The 17,100-nt window shown below is 39.4% G+C and overlaps 2 protein-coding genes across 3 annotated transcripts in view; one reads left to right on the top strand and one right to left on the bottom strand.

The window, feature by feature from the left end:
• Positions 1-17,077, bottom strand: part of FBXO36 (F-box protein 36) — a 93,700-nt gene extending 76,623 nt beyond the window's left edge. The window contains exon 1 of the mRNA XM_004773418.3: positions 16,732-17,077. Within this exon, the coding sequence (XP_004773475.1) occupies positions 16,732-16,827 (96 nt within the window). The 5' untranslated portion in view covers positions 16,828-17,077. The remainder of the gene's footprint in view (positions 1-16,731) is intronic.
• Positions 16,170-17,100, top strand: part of TRIP12 (thyroid hormone receptor interactor 12) — a 145,951-nt gene continuing 145,020 nt past the window's right edge. The window contains exon 1 of one of the 2 annotated variants that reach the window (XM_004773423.3): positions 16,170-16,186. The gene's annotated coding sequence lies outside the window, so the exon portion shown is untranslated. Of the gene's footprint in view, positions 16,187-16,438; positions 16,457-17,100 lie in introns of those variants that run through there. The other variant, XM_004773420.3, reaches the window with a different exon arrangement.

The following is a 17,100-nucleotide window of genomic DNA, read 5'->3' as shown; positions in this document are numbered from 1 at the left end:
TGCTTCCTGAGGGAGGGGAACTCATCTTTGCTTTGTTGGCATGGTCCGGGACTTGGTGTGCAGTAAACACTGAAAGAAGCCCTTCCGGGGCCTTCCCAACCTGGGTAGTTTCAAATTTTGTGGAAAAATATTTATCTTGTGGTTTTAAATTGTATTTCCTTGATCACTAGTAAGAGTAAGCATCTTTTCACGTTTTTATTTATTTATTTTTTAGACAGGGAGACTGTGCATGAGGGATGGGGGTGGTTGGGAGGCACAGAGGGAGAGAATCTTAAGCACACTGTATGCCCAGCTTGGGGCCTGACCTGGGGCTGGATCTCACAACCCTGACATCATGACATGAGCCAGAATCAAAAGTTGTACCCTTAACCGACAGAGCCACTCAGGCACCCCTTTAGGTAACTGTTTCTTCGTGTTCTTTGCCCACTTTTCCATGAGGCAATTTATCTTACTAATTCACCTTGAAACTTGTAAGACTATTGTTTTTTAAAGATCTTATTTGTTTGAGGGAGAGGGGGAGGAGGTGGGGAGAGAGAGATATCAATAGGGTGGGAGGAGCAGAGGCAGAGGGAGAAGCAGCCTCTCCACTGAGCAGTGAACCTAATGAGATTATGACCTGAGCTGAAGGCAAAGGCTCCACCAATTGATGCACCCAGACGACCTGAAACTTGCAAGGCTATTTTATTTTACTTTATTTTTAAAGATTTTATTTATTTATTTGACAGACGGAGATCCCAAGTAGGCAGAGAAGCAGGCAGGGAGAGAGCAGGAAGCAGGCTCCCTGCCGAGCAAAGAGCCTGATGTGGGGCTCCATCCTAAGACCCTGGGATCAGGACCTGAGCCGAAGGCAGAGGTTTAACCCACTGAGCCACCCAGGGGCCCCAAGGCTATTTTAAAAGATCTCCCAAGCAGTAAATTCCATATCTTTTCATAGTCCTTCATCCTGCTGAGCCAGTTCTTCCCTGTGTTTAACCTAAAACCCACACATGGCAGTGGGCGCTTGTTTCCTCTTGTGTTGACCCCTGCTGTGTAAATGGTGACTAGCTGATTATCAATTATGATGAAATCATTCTTAATAAAATGTATTAAATAACCCAGGCCTCTCTTATGTAGTTAAATAATTGAAATTATTTCAACCTATACTCAAAGATCTTATTTTCTAATTATTTTTCTCTTTACTACTGAACTCTTATATTCTTTTTATTTTGTTAAAGATTTTATTTATTCGACAGAGAAAGAGAGAGAGAGAGCACAAGCAGGGGGAGCTGCAGGCAAAGACAGAGGGAGAAACAGGCTCCCCCCTGAGCAAGGAGCCTGATGTGGGACTCGAACTCAACACCTGGGATCATGACCTGAGTTGAAGGCAGACGCTTAACGACTGAGCCACCCGGTTGCCTCTGAACTCTACATTCTTTAGTCTAGAATCTAGAGACAAAAATGGGGCCCAGTGACTGGCTAGTGGCAGGCATAACTGGAAGACAACTTTATGGTTCCTCATGTCTATACTTTTATTCCTGCCTCCCATCTGGTGCCCTGACTCCTTACAGGGCTACTTTCTTATTTCATTGCTTGATAACCACTCCTAAAATATCCATCAGCCAGACTGAAGAAGACTACACAGCAAGGATTCCCTCTTAGTAGTTCTTGCTCTGTCCCAACAACTTGACACTCTTAACCAAAATTCTGCGAATCTCATACCATTTGTCCACAATAGTAAGGAATCTACATTAATAATGCCGAACTTATCCTCTAAAACAGACACCATTTTAGCAAATGAGTTTTAAGACAAATTTATGGCTATATTTCTTCTTTTTTCCCCCTAGCTTACTGGTTACTTTGTCCTCAACCCTCCATTCTCCACGTTAGCATGTATTTTCATAACCATGCTCCGAGTTTGGTCCTCTGTCCAGTGAGCCTTTATACGATGGTTGTATATATATCTGATACCTTAATACATGGGTGTTTTCTATAGAATATAATTTTAAACATTTTAAAATCAAAATAGACTGCATCAAGTCTTCCAAACTCCCCTTTCAAGGTCATAAGGGATGAGCCTGACAAGGCTTTTCTCTTCATGAGTATTCATGTATCTGTCCAAGTTTTTTTTTTTTTTTTAAAGCTTTAATCCAGGTCATCCTTTAACTTTAGAAATGTATTATTCTACTAGAGTTGTCCTTACACAGTACTACAGAATGGATGGCTTAAATGTGAATTTCTTTTCTCAAAGTTCTGTAAGATAGAAGTCAAGGTGTTGGTATGTTGGCTTCTTCTGAATCCTTTAACCGTGGCTTGTAAATGGCTATCTTCTCCCTGTGTCTTTACATCTCTTCTGTCTGCACAAGTCTGTGTCCTAATCTCTTCTTATAAGGACACCATACTGGTTAAGGCCCACCCTAATGACTCCCTCCCCCCCCCCCCCCCCCCCCCTTTTTTTAACAAAAAATAGATTGAAAAAAAACTAAGGCTGGGGCGCCTGGGTGGCTCAGTGGGTTAAGCCGCTGCCTTCGGCTCAGGTCATGGTCTCAGGGTCCTGGGATCGAGTCCCGCATCGGGCTCTCTGCTCAGCAGGGAGCCTGCTTCCCTCTCTCTCTCTGCCTGCCTCTCTGCCTGCTTGTGATCTCTCTCTGTCAAATAAATAAATAAAATCTTAAAAAAAAAAAAAAAAAAAAAAAAAAAAAAAAAAAAAAAAAAAAAAAAAAACTAAGGCTGAGAAAAATCAACATTAATGTGGGTATAAAAGCAAGCAGCACTTGAGTTGCCATAACCCAAAAGAACTTGGAAATAAGAATCCAGGAGCTATAAGGAAGGGAAGCATTTCAAGAAAAGGCTGATCAACAGCATGAAATGTCAAGTATGCTGTCTTAAGGTATCCTTTAGTTTTGGCAATCACAGAGTTACTGCGTAACATACCAGGAGTAAGAGGAAGGTAGGAGTTGTCTGAAGGAAGGAAGGAAAGAAAGGGTCATGGAGCAGTGAGTAGTTTGTGAAGGAAAAGATTAAAAGATGAGAGACACAAAGGGACGCAGGGTCAAGGATTTTTTTTTTTTTTTTAGGTGGAAACTTGAAGGGGAGGAGTACTTCAAGAGCAATTTGTTGCATATTAATCTCTGAATCATTCTGAGTCATTCGTTGTTTTCATTGAAAAATTTTTTCTATTTCTTTTTTTAAATCAGAAATGGAAATGTAGCTATAGCATTTGGAAAAAGCCCAGAGTGACTAAGTAAGGCTGGCCAAAGGTTATTCTCTTCTTGGCCATAATGTACAGATTCCAGGCAATTTATTTAAACTCCCTAAATCCCAATTTCTCATCTAATATAACAATCATACCTCCTTTATAAGCTCATTACAAGGATTAAATGCCTCACCTGTTATAAGCACTCAGTAATGCTTACTATTATTATAATGATTAGGTTTGTTATTAAAAGGTGGCTTTAGAGGGATTGAAAAAATTCTATTTGACTGACTGGATTTTAAGATGCTTCTTTAATTGTTCACTGAGACCTTTAGTAAAAAAACAAACAACAAACTGATTTTAACTAAAATAATCATATCTATTTCAATGCTAATTCATAGTAAAGTTATTTTTTAAAAAATATTTTATTTATTTATTTGACAGAGATCACAAGTAGGCAGAGAAGCAGACAGAGAGAGAGAGGAAGGGAAGCAGGCTCCCTGCTGAGCAGAGAGCCCAATGCGGGGCTTGATCCCAGGAACCTGGCATCATGACCTGAGCTGAAGGCAGAGGCTTAACCCACTGAGCCACCCAGGTGCCCCCATAGTAAAGTTTTATTCTTTTTAAATCCACAGTAAAGATTTATTCTTTTTAAAGATTTTATTTATTTACTTTTGAGAGAGGGAGCACGAGCAGGGGAGAGGGGCTGAGGGAAAAGCAGACTTCCTGCTGAGCAGGGAGCCCGACACAAGACTCAATCTCAGGACCCTGAGAGATCATGAGCTGAGCTGAAGGCAGAGGCCCAACTGACTGAGTCACCCAAGTGCCCCTAGAAATTCTAAATATTAGAAAGATCTTAGAATACCAGCATAGTTACTTACTTTAAAAAAAAAATCAAGTTATTTAAACTAAAAAAAAAAAAAAAATCACCCATTTCTCCCAATCCCAACCCCCTGGTTCTGGCAACTACCAATCTGTTCTATATATGAGTTTCATATATACATTCGTGCATGCACGCATGATACATACACATACATATATATGTATATACACATATATTAAATTTCACATGTAATGGAGATCATAAGGTATTTGTCTTTTGTCTTTGTCTGCCTTGTTTCATTTAGCATAATACCCTCTAGGTCCATCTATGTTGTTGCAAAAAGAAAGATTTCATTCTTTTTTATGGCTGAATAATATTTGTGTGTGTGTGTGTGTGTGTACTACACCTCTTTTTTTTTTTTAAAGATTTTATTTATTTATTGACAGAGACAGACACATCTAGAGAGGGAATACAAGCAGGGGGAGTGGGAAAGGAGGAAGCAAGCTTCCCGCTGAGCAGGGAGCTTGGTATGGGGCTTGATCCTAGGGCTCTGGGATCATGACCTGAGCCAAGGCCACACGCTTAACCACTGAGTCACCCAGGAACCCCTGTACTACCACATCTTTGTTCATTCATCTGATGGTGGACACTTAAGTTGTTTTCATATCTTGGCTACTATAAATAATGCTGCAATGAACATGACGGTGCATAAATCTTTTAAATTAGTATTTTTTCTTTCCTTGGATAAGTACCCTGAAGTCGAATTGCTAGATCATATGGTAGCTTTATTTTTAATTTTTTTAAAAGATTTTATTTATTTATTTGACAGAGAGAGATCACAAGTAGGCAGAGAGGCAGTCAGAGAGAGAAGAGGAAGCAGCCTTTCCTCAGGCAGAGAGCCCGATGCGGGGCTCGATTTCAAGATCCTGGGATCATGACCTGAGCCAAAGGCAGAGGCTTTAACCCACTGAGCCACCCAGGCGCCCTTATTTTTAATTTTTTGAAGAATCTCTATACTGCTTCCCACCAACAGCACATGAAGGGCTTTTTTTTTTCTTTTCTGCACATCCTCACCAACACTTGTTACATCTTTTTGAAACTAACCATTCAGACAGGTATGAGGTGGTATTTCATTGCTGTTTTGATTTGCATTTCTCTGATGATTAAATGTAGAGCATCTTTCTGTATCTCTTGGCCACTGGTATGTCTTCCTTGGAAAAATGTCTATTTATATCTTTTGTCCATTGAAAAATGGGATTTGTTTTTGTTTTTTGATATTGAGTTGTATGAGTTCTTTATATATTGTGGATATTAGTCCCTTATCAGATATATCATTCGTAAATGTCTTCTCTCGTTCAGTACATTTCTCTTTCATTTTGTTGATGGCTTCTTTTGCTATGCTGAAGCTTTTAAGTTTGATGTGGTCCCACTTGTTTACATTTTTGCTGTTGTTGGTTTAGATTGAAAAAATCATCACCAAGACTTCTGTCAAGAAGCTTACTGCATGTTTTCTTCCAGGATTTTTATGGTTTCATGTTTTAACATTTATCTTTAGGTCATTTTGAGTTTGTATATGGTGTAAGATAGTGGTCCATTTTTATTCTTCTGTGTGTGACTGTCTAATTTTCCTAATATCATTTACTGAAGAAACTGTCCTTTACTCAGTGTATATTATTGGTTCCTTTGTCTTAAATTAAATGACCATACATATGTGGGTTTATTTCTGGGCTTTCTATTTTGTCCCATTGATCTATGTGTTTATTTTTGTGGCAATAGCACACTAGTTAATTACTAAAGCTTTGCAATACACGTCAAAATCAGGGAGTGTGACACTTCCAGCTTTGTTTTCTCATGATTGGTTTGGCCATTCAGGGTCTTTTATGAATTCATAAGAATTTTAGGACTGTTTGTTCTATTTCTGTGAAAAATGCTTGTACAATTTTGATAGGGATTGCACTGAATCTGTGGCTTGCTTTGGGTAATATCTATATTTTAACAGTATTAATTCTTCCAATCCATGAATATGGAATATCTTTCCATTTATTTGTGTCTTCTTCAAATTCTTTTTTTTAAAAAAGAGTTTATTTATTTGACAGAAAGAGAGCGAGAGACAGTGAGAGAGGGAACATAAGCAGGGGGAGTGGGAGAGGGAGAAGCAGGCTTCCTGCCAAGCAGGGAGCCTGAAGCCCGATGTGGGGCTTGATCCCAGGTACCTGGGATCATGACCTGAACTGAAGGCAGATGCTTAATGATTGAGCCACTCGGGAACCCCTTTAAATTCTTTCACTAATGTAGTTTTCAATATACAGATCTTTCACCTCCTTGGTTAAATTTATTTCTTGGTATTTTAAATCTTTTTGATATAATTATAAATGGAATTATTATTTTTTTTAAGATTTTATTTATTTATTTGACAGATGGAGATCACAAGTAGGCAGAGAAGGAGGCAGAGAGAGAGGAGGAAGCAGGCTCCCCGATGAGTAGAGAGCCCGATGTGGGACTCGATCCTAGGACTCTGGGATCATGACCTGAGCTGAAGGAGGCTTTAACCCACTGAGCCACCCAGGCGCCCTGGAATTATTTTCTTAAATTCTTTTTCTAATAGTTCATTATCAGTGTACAGAAATGCAACGGGTTTTCATGTATTGATTTTGTATCCTATAACCTTCCTGAATTTGTTTACTAGTTCTAATCGTTTTCTGATGGAATTTTTAGCTTTCTAGAATATGTCATCTGCAAAGAGTGATAGTTTCACTTGTTCCTTTACAATATGGATAGTTTTATTTCTTTTTCTTGCTTAATTGCTCTGGTTAGGATTTCCAATACTATGTTGAATAAAACTAATGAGTGGGCGTCCTTGTCTTATTCGTGATTTTAGAAGAAAAACTTTCAGTTATCGCCATTGATTATGATGTTAGCTGCAGGCTTGTCATACATACAGTATATGACTTTATTATGCTAGGTATGTTTCTTCTATATTGCCTTGCTGAGAGTTTTTGTCATAAATGAGAGTTAAATTTTGTCAAATTTGTAAAAATAATAATCTTTAGGTACTGAGTATGTTAACCCTCTGCCTACAAAATCTGTAGCCAACATTTTCTCCCAGGCAATTTATTAATTTTAAGTATCATTCATGAAACAAACTTTATTTTTCATTAAAAAAAATATTTTATGCTTAAGTAATCTCTACACCCAACATGGGGCCTCAAATTTACAATTGTAAGATCAAGAGTCACATGCTCGAGTAAGCCAACCTGGCACCCACAAAACTGTATTTCATTTTATTTATATTTATTGATTTTTAAGATTTTATTTGTGTGAGAGAGAGAGCTCACAAGCAGGGGGAGCAATAGGCTGAGGGAAAAGCATTTTCTCCGCTGAGCAAGGAACCCCATGGGACTCAGTCCCAGGACCAGAGCTGAAGGCAGATGCTTAACCAACTGAGCCACCAAGGCATCCCAAAACTTTATTTTAAATGTCCTTGATCTGCCATTCTTTTCTTTTATGGCTCCCAGATTCGAGTTTTGTGAAGACTCTACTTCCAGACTCAAATAATATTCTCCTTTATTTTCTTATGGTACGTTCCTAGTGTATGTTTTGTGCATAACATGTACTTCTTCAATCCATATAAAATATTTTTAATGCACAGTATGAGATAGGGACTTAGTTAATTTTTTTCTTATTTTGTGGCTGTTTGATAGCCAGTTGTTACAATAATTACTCAATGGTTCTTCATTTCCCCACTGATTTCAAATGTTAAGTGGGCATTTATTTATTTATTTTTATTAGAGAGATTGGGGAAGGAAGGGAGAGAGAGAAGGAAGGGAAAGAGAGAAGGAAGGGGAAGATGGAGAGAGAGAGCATGAGAGAGGGGAGGGTCAGAGAAGCAGACTCCTGCTGAGCAGTGAGCCTGACTGACTCGAGGCTGAATCCCAGGACCCTGAGATCATGACCTGAGCTGAAGGTACACACTTAACCACTGAGCCACCCAGGTGCCCTGGAGACAGACTATATATATATATATATATATATATATATATATATATTTTTTTTTTTTTTTTTTTAAAGATTATGTATTTATTTATTTGACAGAGCGATCACAAGTAGGCAGAGAGGCAGGCAGAGAAAGAAGGGGAAGCAGACTCCCCACCGAGCAGAGAGCCTGATGCGGGGCTCAATCCCAGGACCCTGAGATCATGACCTGAGCCGAAGGCAGAGGCTTTAACCCACTGAGCCACCCAGGTGCCCCTGGAGAGAGACAATCTTAAGCAGGTTCTGTGCCCAGTGCAGAGCTGAACACAGGGATAGATCTCACAACCTGAGATCATGACCTGAAAGGAAATCAAGAGTCAGATGCTTAACTGACTGGGCTACCCAGGTGCCCCTTAAGCAGGCATTTTAGATGAGACTCAAAGGAGGGGGAGAATTTGGATGTGGGGATATGACAGGAAGTGATTCTAGTGATTGGGACCAAATTCACACAGATAGCATGAGAAAATAACGGGTGTTCTTTAAGGAATGCTGAGTATGATGGTCCTGGAGCCAGGAAGCACTCAGTTTATAATAACCTCAATAATAATTTAGAGAAAAACAGCAACCTTGAACTTTAGAATATAGCTGAAAGACCTTAGGGGGTTCTTTTAAATTTTTTTGAAAAATAAAATTCATTATCTATTTAGAATAGAAACTTTTGACAAACCTGAAATAAAAGGATACACCTTAAACCTGATTTGAAAAAACCTATAGCATATATCACACTCTGGCAAAAAACTGAAAGCTTTCTCCATAAGTCTAGGAACAAGACAAGAATGCCTGGTGTCATCATCTTTCTTCAACATTTTAGAGGAAGTCTTAGCCAATGTCATACAGCAAGGACAAATAAGACATGAGGATTCGAAAGGAAGAAATATATCACTATGCACAGAGGACATGAATTTGTCATAAAATCTGAAAAAATATGAATCACTAAAATTAGTAAGTGACTTGGTAGGATCACCAGATAAAAGGATATTTACTAGAAGCAAAAATCAATTGTTCTTTGGGCATCTGGGTGGCCCAGTTGGTTAAGCAGCTGCCTTTGGCTTGGGTCACGATCCCAGAGTTCTGGAATCGAGTCCTGCATTGGGCTCCCAGCTCCACAGAAAGTCTGTTTCTCCCTCTCACCTTCTCCTTGCTCATGCTCTCTCTCACTGTCTCTCTCTCAAATAAATTAAAAAAAAAATCTTTAAAAAAATCGTTTTTATTAGTAGCTACAAATAGAAAATATAATTTTGAGAAGCAAGATAACTTAAAATAGTCAAACACCTAGAAATCTAGCAAAATATATATAAGATTTCTATATTATAAGAAACCCATAACCAAAATTAAGGAATACCTAAAAAATTTTTTTTAAAAGACGGATATACTATATTTGTGGATTGGAACCTTGATATTGTGGAGATGTCAATTCACCAAAAATTGAGCTATATATTCATTGTAATCCCAATCAAAACACCAACAGGTATTTTTGTAGAAATACAAGCTAAGTGTAAAATAAAAAAATAAAAAAATAAATAGGATTCGAGAGTACCTATAATGATTTTCATGAAAAGGTGAAATTTAGGGGCGCCTGGGTGGCTCAGTGGGTTGAGCCACTGCCTTCAGCTCAGGTCATGATCCCAGGGTCCTGGGATCGAGTCCCGCATTGGGCTCTCTGCTCAGCGGGGAGCCTGCTTCCTCCTCTCTCTCTGCCTGCCTCTCTGCCTGCTTGTGATTTCTCTGTCAGATAAATAAATAAAATCTTAAAAAAAAAAAAAGGTGAAATTTAGGGGTGTCTGGGCAGTTCAGTCAGCTAAGCATCTGCCTTCGGCTCAGATCATGATTCTGGGATGGGGGGTGCAGGTCCTTTCTTGGTGGGGAGCCTGCTTCTTCCCTCTTCCCCTCCCCCTATTCATGCTTTCTCTCTCTAAAAAAAAAAAAAAAAAACTTAAAAAAAAAAAAAAAGGTGAAATATGGCTGATTTGGCATTGGAAGAAGACCATGTAAATATTTAAACTTTTCTTCAGTATTTGCTGCTCTTGTACCAGGCACACTACTGGGTATTTTCCAGTTAGCATTCCCCAGAACCTTAGCTCTGGAGATGCTCAGAGAGAAAAAAGGGTCCCACAGTCACCAGTCTACAGGAAAAGCTCCATGGTACAGTCTCCTCTTGGGAGATTCATGGTGGACAGCAGGATTTTAAAGGCTCTGACAAATGCAGGAGAAGAGAAGAAAATAGATTGTGTTTAACCCAGGATTTTCCAATCTCATTTGATGATTCAAGCTCTCTTTGAGAAACCCTGGCCTGGAGTGCTTTTTATACGTATCTGTTCTTCCCATATCAGTGAAATAGCCAAGAGTTGATTTTTTCATTGTTCATTTTATGGATGAAGAAATGGAACCTCAGGCAGGTAAAGACTTATATAGGTCACATAGCTACTAACACAGAATCTTCAATGCAAATCTAATTTTTCTTAAAAAAAAAAAATCCATTACTTTTTCCAGGGTGAAACACTACTTTCATACAAAATAGCACTTAGAAATGGAATATACCTTTGTGATCTCTTAGAGTAGTAACCTTACAATGTTGATGAGACAATTGGGGCCCAGACAAATTAAGTGCCTTGCCCCAGGTCAAGAGCTTGCAGACTAGCAGGAGGAACAAAAGAATCCATGACTCAGTGACTCCCAATTCAGTGCTCTACTGCCCCATATAATTAGGAGACAAATATGTGTCAGTGCAGGGTGAGACCAAATGAACTGCCCAGATTGAGGAGGTGACTGAATGAATGATTTACCTGAGAAAAGATGATATTGGAGCTCTGTTAAGCTGTCATGGAATTTTGAAATGAGGGTTTAGGAGCCACTTGACAACTGGGTTATAATATGGTAGAGCACTCTGAATATTGTCATTTTCAAGATTTTAACCCCTTATTTGTATTTTTATTCCTCTCTCCTGGAAAGTGCCACATGTCACTTTGAAAAATTAAAGGGAATTTAAATTTCTGATCAAAAGCAATTTCACAGCTGGAATTGCGTGCATCCCGGAGTAGCACAGGTTAGGAATCATTTTTCTGAAGTGTGTCAGATCTGAGGAATAGAAGGATAATGCAGTAGGCAGAAACACCTGGCAGAACCTGTAGGGCAGGGAAGGGTGTTCACTGTGGGTACTGCTAAGAGCGGGAGGGAAAACCAAAACACTCCTGAGGAGGGCCAGGGGAGGGCTGGGCTGAAGCTGAAAGCTCTAAGAGCAAAGAAGGGAAAAGCTTATATTTAACAGCAGAGGGAAAAATGAGGGACTTTCGGAGACAAAGAGCCAGCCCCCAAATGAGGAGAAGTCATCCGTAAATAACAGGGAAGAGGAAAATAAGCGAATGCAAACATTCCACTGAATTCTGGACATTCTGTGCAGAAACATTTTGGTTGTGGATGGTGACCATTGGGCACAAAGGGCGAAACAGATTACAGAAACATTCAGTCCATTAGTGGGAGACAGTCCCTTAGGGACAAGGAAAGAGTAATCAGAAACAAAAAAGGAATGTGTGTTTTACTCTCCTTTGCTTTCTCTTCTCTATGCCAGTGACTCTTGTGGACCTTATGTGGGGTAGAGTAGAGCATGATTTAGGGGTTCCTGGGTCCCATGGGGAAATACTATCATGATCTCAATTGGACTGCACCCCATCCGCCTTCTAAAATGTGCAACCTGGTGTCTAGTTAATATAATTTTTTAAAATATTTTTTTTTAAAGATTTTATTTATTTGACAGACAGAGATCACAAGTAGGCAGAGAGGCAGGCAGGGAGAGAGGAAGCAGGCTCCCTGCAGAGCAGAGAGCCAGATGAGGGGCTGAATCCCAGGACCCTGGGATCATGACCTGAGCTGAAGGCAGAGGCTTTAACCCACTGAGCCACCCAGGCGCCCTGAGTTAATATAATTTTAATTTACTGAGAAGTTCTGTTCCTTAATGGCTCCTTAGTACTATCTCACCCCCAACAAAGCAACAGAAGACAATCTTTTTTACTTTCTCAAAAGTAAGTATTACCTACATTAAAAAAGTAAAAAGCAAAAGACCCCATAAAATCAGGAATTTCTAGACATTAAAATCTCGTAAGTAATCATCAATCCATTTGCACTCTCTGAATTTGTTGAATTAGAACCACCCCCACCCCCCAGTCAGTAGTCTCTGGTGACAGTTATTAATGCTGCCCATAATGTGATGGGAGGTGGCTCAGAGGTGATACCGGTGCAACAGATTCAAGTTCAAGTACAGAGCAGGCCAACTTCTCAGAATAAGTGCTATCCGCTCACATTTTCATTTTCAATTTTTATTGCTTTTCTCTGATTATAAAAATAAATGTTCACTGTAGAAAAACTTGGAGCTTTCAAAAATATATAATGCAGGGGCGCCTGGGTGGCTCAGTGGGTAGCCTCTGCCTTTGGCTCAGGTCATGATCCCAGGGTACTGGGATTGAGCCCCACATTGGGCTCTCCGCTCAGCAGGGAGTCTGCTTCCCTTCCTCTTTGCCAACCTGTGATCTCTGTCTGTCAAATAAATAAATACAATCTTAAAAAATATATATATATAATGTAATATATATATATATATAATGCAGAAAGAGAAAGCAATCCAAAATTCCAACCCTCAGAGTGAAGAGCTTCAACTGTTTTCCTCTGACATTTATTTAAATTTCATTAACATTTATTCAAAACAAAATACAACTCTTGTGGTGGTCCTTTTTTTAAAAAGGGATCATCATGGTAATGTTTAACCCAGAAACTTACTCTTCTTGCTTAAGATCTGTTCTACTAAAGAGATCCATCACATTGTTGTTAAAAGGATGTATAGTATTCGTTGGTATGAATGATTCAGTCTAACGAAATTTCCACTAATGGAAGTATGTTTTTACAATTATTTCACTCTGGTGAACTTCCTGCTCACATATCCTAGTACATAGGTGAAAGCATTTTTGTGTATGAAATCCTAGAAATGGACTTGCAGGGTCAAAGGGCGCATGTATTAACATTTTTATTAGGCTGTGTTTGAATCTTAAAATCTTTAAAATTGCTGTGCAGTTTGAAACAGTTATCGGCCGGATTCTTTGTTGCAAAGCCTAAACATCAGCCACTAAGTCTAATTCCTTTTTCAGAAGTCTTTGGAGAGGACAGTTTCCTGTCACAGGCTGCCATGCGACCTCACATGTTTTCTGTCAGAGCTACAACTCTAAAGCACATCAAAAATATTTGCTATTTTCGAGGAGTGAGCTTTTGGAATTTCTTTTCTTTCTTCCTTCTTTTTCTTTCCAGATGACATTAGCTTTAGGTATCTTTTTGGAGTTTTTAGTAGGCTTAAGTAAAATAGGTAAATTAAGGTAATCTATTACTCATTCTTCCTCCTTTCATTCGCTGGACGGACTATCACATGTTGGTACTCTTGGGACGACTGCCTAACACAGGTGCAAGAGGCCACTATCTGTCAATTCTCATCATACAGTTACTGTTTCTAGTAGTTTTCCATCGTTTGTCACATTAAACTTAAGTCACCAGGGGTGACCATCTTAATTAAGCAATACTTCCACTTCAAGAGAACGAAGAAGACAGTTTCAAGAGTAAAAGACTGGTCATTGTACCCTCCCGAGCCTCCTACTCTAAAGTGATTTTTTTCCCCCCTCTGGACTCAGATTTTAAATCATCTGTGCTATCCATTAACTTGGCTATGAACTTCCTTTGTTCTTGAAAAGCCATTTCAGTGTTTATATAAATCAAATCACTAAGTATATCTCTCACCTAGATTACATGCTCCACAAGAGGAGGGATTTTGTTTGGTTTACTGATGTTTTCTCAGCATCCAGAACAGTACCTGGCCATAAAAGGTGCTTAATACAGATTTGTGGAATGAAAGATGAGTTCTTTGAAGCCAGAAATCTTGTATTTTGCATCTCCATAGTAAATGCCAACTTGCTGATTAAATTAAGGAAAGGATCTTCATTCAGGAATACAATTTAAGATTTTCTTAGAAGCAGAGTGTGGAGTATCCTTTGCCTAAATAATACTCAAGGTTCTTTCCAGTTCTAACTTACTATGAATCTCGCAGTTTTCAAAGAATTAGAATCCAATATAAGAAAATATATATACTACTAAAACTAGAGTGAAAATAATTGCATAAATCTCTGATTTAGAAAGCAGTGCAGTGATTTTTCTAAGCCTTTAGATCATTATAAAGATCAAATGTGAGAAACTATATTGACCATAAATTATATTCTGTAAGTGCCTCTCTAGGGAAAAACAAAAAATAATGGTATCAAGTTGTTAATTGGGAATGCCTCTATAAGCATAAAAATATGTATTTACTGTTACTGTATAAATAAGAAGGCAAAAAAAAATTTATGTATAACATCTATATTCTGGACTATACCAACAGTGGTATGACCCTAATGAGAGATATCTGCCTTCACATCCATGTGAAATGTGCAGTTATTTCAATTTAAAGCCAATAAAAATAAAAGCAGTGAGAAAGAATAAAAAAGAGAATCAGAGGGACAGAAAGATCCATCTAAATCTGGGGCCTGTTTCGAATAATATACAACATTTTTGGAAATAAAGGAAGAAAGAGAGAGGAAACACTTTAGAAAGTCACTTCAGAAAAAGTCCATCTTATAAAACTCATTTTAATTCTAGTGTTTTAGTACTTATTTATGTCAGACCACCTCTTAGTGGATGTTTGGTTTCCTGTGCTGAGCCTTAGAAAAATTGTCTTGTGGTCAGAAAATAGCATATTTTCAAGACAGTTGACTGAAAAGACCGTTTTTTTTGGCTTACTATTTTTTACAACCAATTTTACTTTAAAAAGAGAGTGAATTAATCAGATTTGAGATGAACATGCACTGGTTGAACTGTAGTGGATATATTCTGCCTGCTTAAAAAAGAAAATGAATCAGCTTGAAAATGATTTTATATAGAAGCAATTGACATGAAGAATAGGGCCTCAAATGAAAGTCAGTTTTTGATCTGAGAAAGAGAGAAAGAAAGAAAGAAAAGAGAAGAAAGAAGATGAAAAAAAAAAAGAAAAGAAAAAAGAAAAAAGGAGAGAGAGAAAGCTGTAAGAATACTTGGATGGGGGAGGGGCGTTTCATAAAACACAGTGGTTAGAAGAAGGCGTGTGCCTAAGTTAGACTAACAGAGCAAAGTCTGAACATCAACAACAGAAGCATTCTTGGGGAAAACTAATGGCCAGGAACACTCTATAGTTAATTTACTAAAATAAAAATCTAAGCAAGTATTCATTCGTTGAGGCTTAGGACATGATAGTACACATGACAGTACACTTGTAATAACGTACTTTCAAGAAAAAGAAATCCTCAAAAAAATTTTTTTTAAGAGACAAATTATGGAAAAAACTGTAAACAGAACATTTTAACTTAGGTGAGGTAGATGGAAATAGAAAACAAAGTATGAATATGGTAAGGTGTTATTGCTTTCAATCATTAATGTTAGAAAGTGAAAAACTGTAGGATCATACATCTTAAGACGAATGGAAAATGGTTCTAAAAATGTACCAAACAAAAAAAGAATTTCAGCGTTTATGAAATTCCAATTAAATGTGTAAAAATCCCCCCGCCAAAATGTTCAATTAAATATCTAAGTTTGACAGGTTATCAAGCTTTTATTATAGATATACTTGCAATATTTATAAATATCAGGTTTAAAAATACATATATTATTTTTAAAAGATGCTTTTGAAGCTATTAAAAAAGCATTCTTTGCCTACTTAAGGGCTCACGGGAAAACTGATGCCATATTCAATAGCTACACCAAAACAAATATATACAAAATTCTAAATTTCATTTTATAGAAATACCCTCTGTTAAAGTACAAGGTGCTTTATCTCAGAGACAGGCTTAAGCTCAGCCAGGAATCAGAAAATGTGTTCCGAGGGGAGGCCCAGTTCAACCTGATCATTTCATGAGCACAATAAATCAACCAAAAAGCCCACCTTAAATAGCTAAAGCAGTCATAAAAATAGGCTGATGGTTACTTTACTCCAGCGATAACATAATCCTCAGTCTTATTGTTGTGGAGCAGATGTCATTATGGGTGGGGCTGACGCGCAGAGCAGCTGAAACATTTTTGTACCACCCCCCGCACACTTTCAATGGGATAGAAGGGGCTCCAAAAAGGTAAGGGGAAAGCTCTCAGCGATCAATTCCTACTAGAGATAAAGAAGTTTTGATGTGGTCGTGGTACCGGAAAGACCACAATGAGATTTTAAAAATCCCCCATGATTAGCTCCTACCCTGGAAAAGAGATCTTCCCTTTCTCCCCTCCCCTGCCGGCTCCTCCTTGGGACACTTGGCTGAGTCTTTCTTTCTCTCCTTCCCACGCTGAGGTGAGGTTGCACGCCAGCCAGGGACGCCTGTTTTTCTCTTCGCGCGGAGGGAACTCTGCGGGTAGGAGCCCCGGGTGGCAAGAAGGGAGAGGGCGGCGATGTGGGAAGGCAAAGAAAGCTCGCCAGGGACGAGCCGGGCTGGGGTTGGGAAAAGAGACGCGGGCCACAGAGGAGCCGTCCGAGGAGGCCCAGGTGACGAGGGAAATCTTCCCGGCTCGGAGCTGGGACCGGACGCTTCCGGCGGGCCACAGTCGCTCTCGGCCTAGCGCGGCTCGCTTTCCGCGCTCCACCCGGGCGGCCGGGTGTTAGAGAGGGTAAACCGCGCCTCGCACTTGCCTGGGACCGGGTGACCAATAACTGGTAATAGTCTTTGCTCGGCGCTGGGCCTTGTCCTACAATTTCGAACAGAGTCTCCGGCAGCCACGACGCCATCTTGGGACGCCACCGCCGTCGCTAAGACAACCAGGAAGGGGCGGGGCTTGATTGGGGTCATGGGGCCAAAGCCCTAGTTTAAATCGAACCCCGCTTTTGAACTAGCGGGGGGTTTCTGCCTTGGGGTGGTCGACCTCTCTCCCAAGAGTCAGAGGGAACTCTGGTCCGTGAAATTTCAAACCTCAGGTCCCTGGTGACCCGAAAGGGAATTAGTTCCTGCTACCATGGAGGGGAGGGGGTGACCCCGGCGGAGGGATACCGAGCACAGTCCCA

Source organism: Mustela putorius, unplaced genomic scaffold (genome assembly GCF_011764305.1).
Source record: "Mustela putorius furo isolate JIRA1106 unplaced genomic scaffold, ASM1176430v1.1 tig00000275_pilon_pilon_pilon, whole genome shotgun sequence".
NCBI lineage: Eukaryota > Metazoa > Chordata > Mammalia > Carnivora > Mustelidae > Mustela > Mustela putorius.
This window is presented reverse-complemented; position numbering and strand designations above follow the sequence as displayed.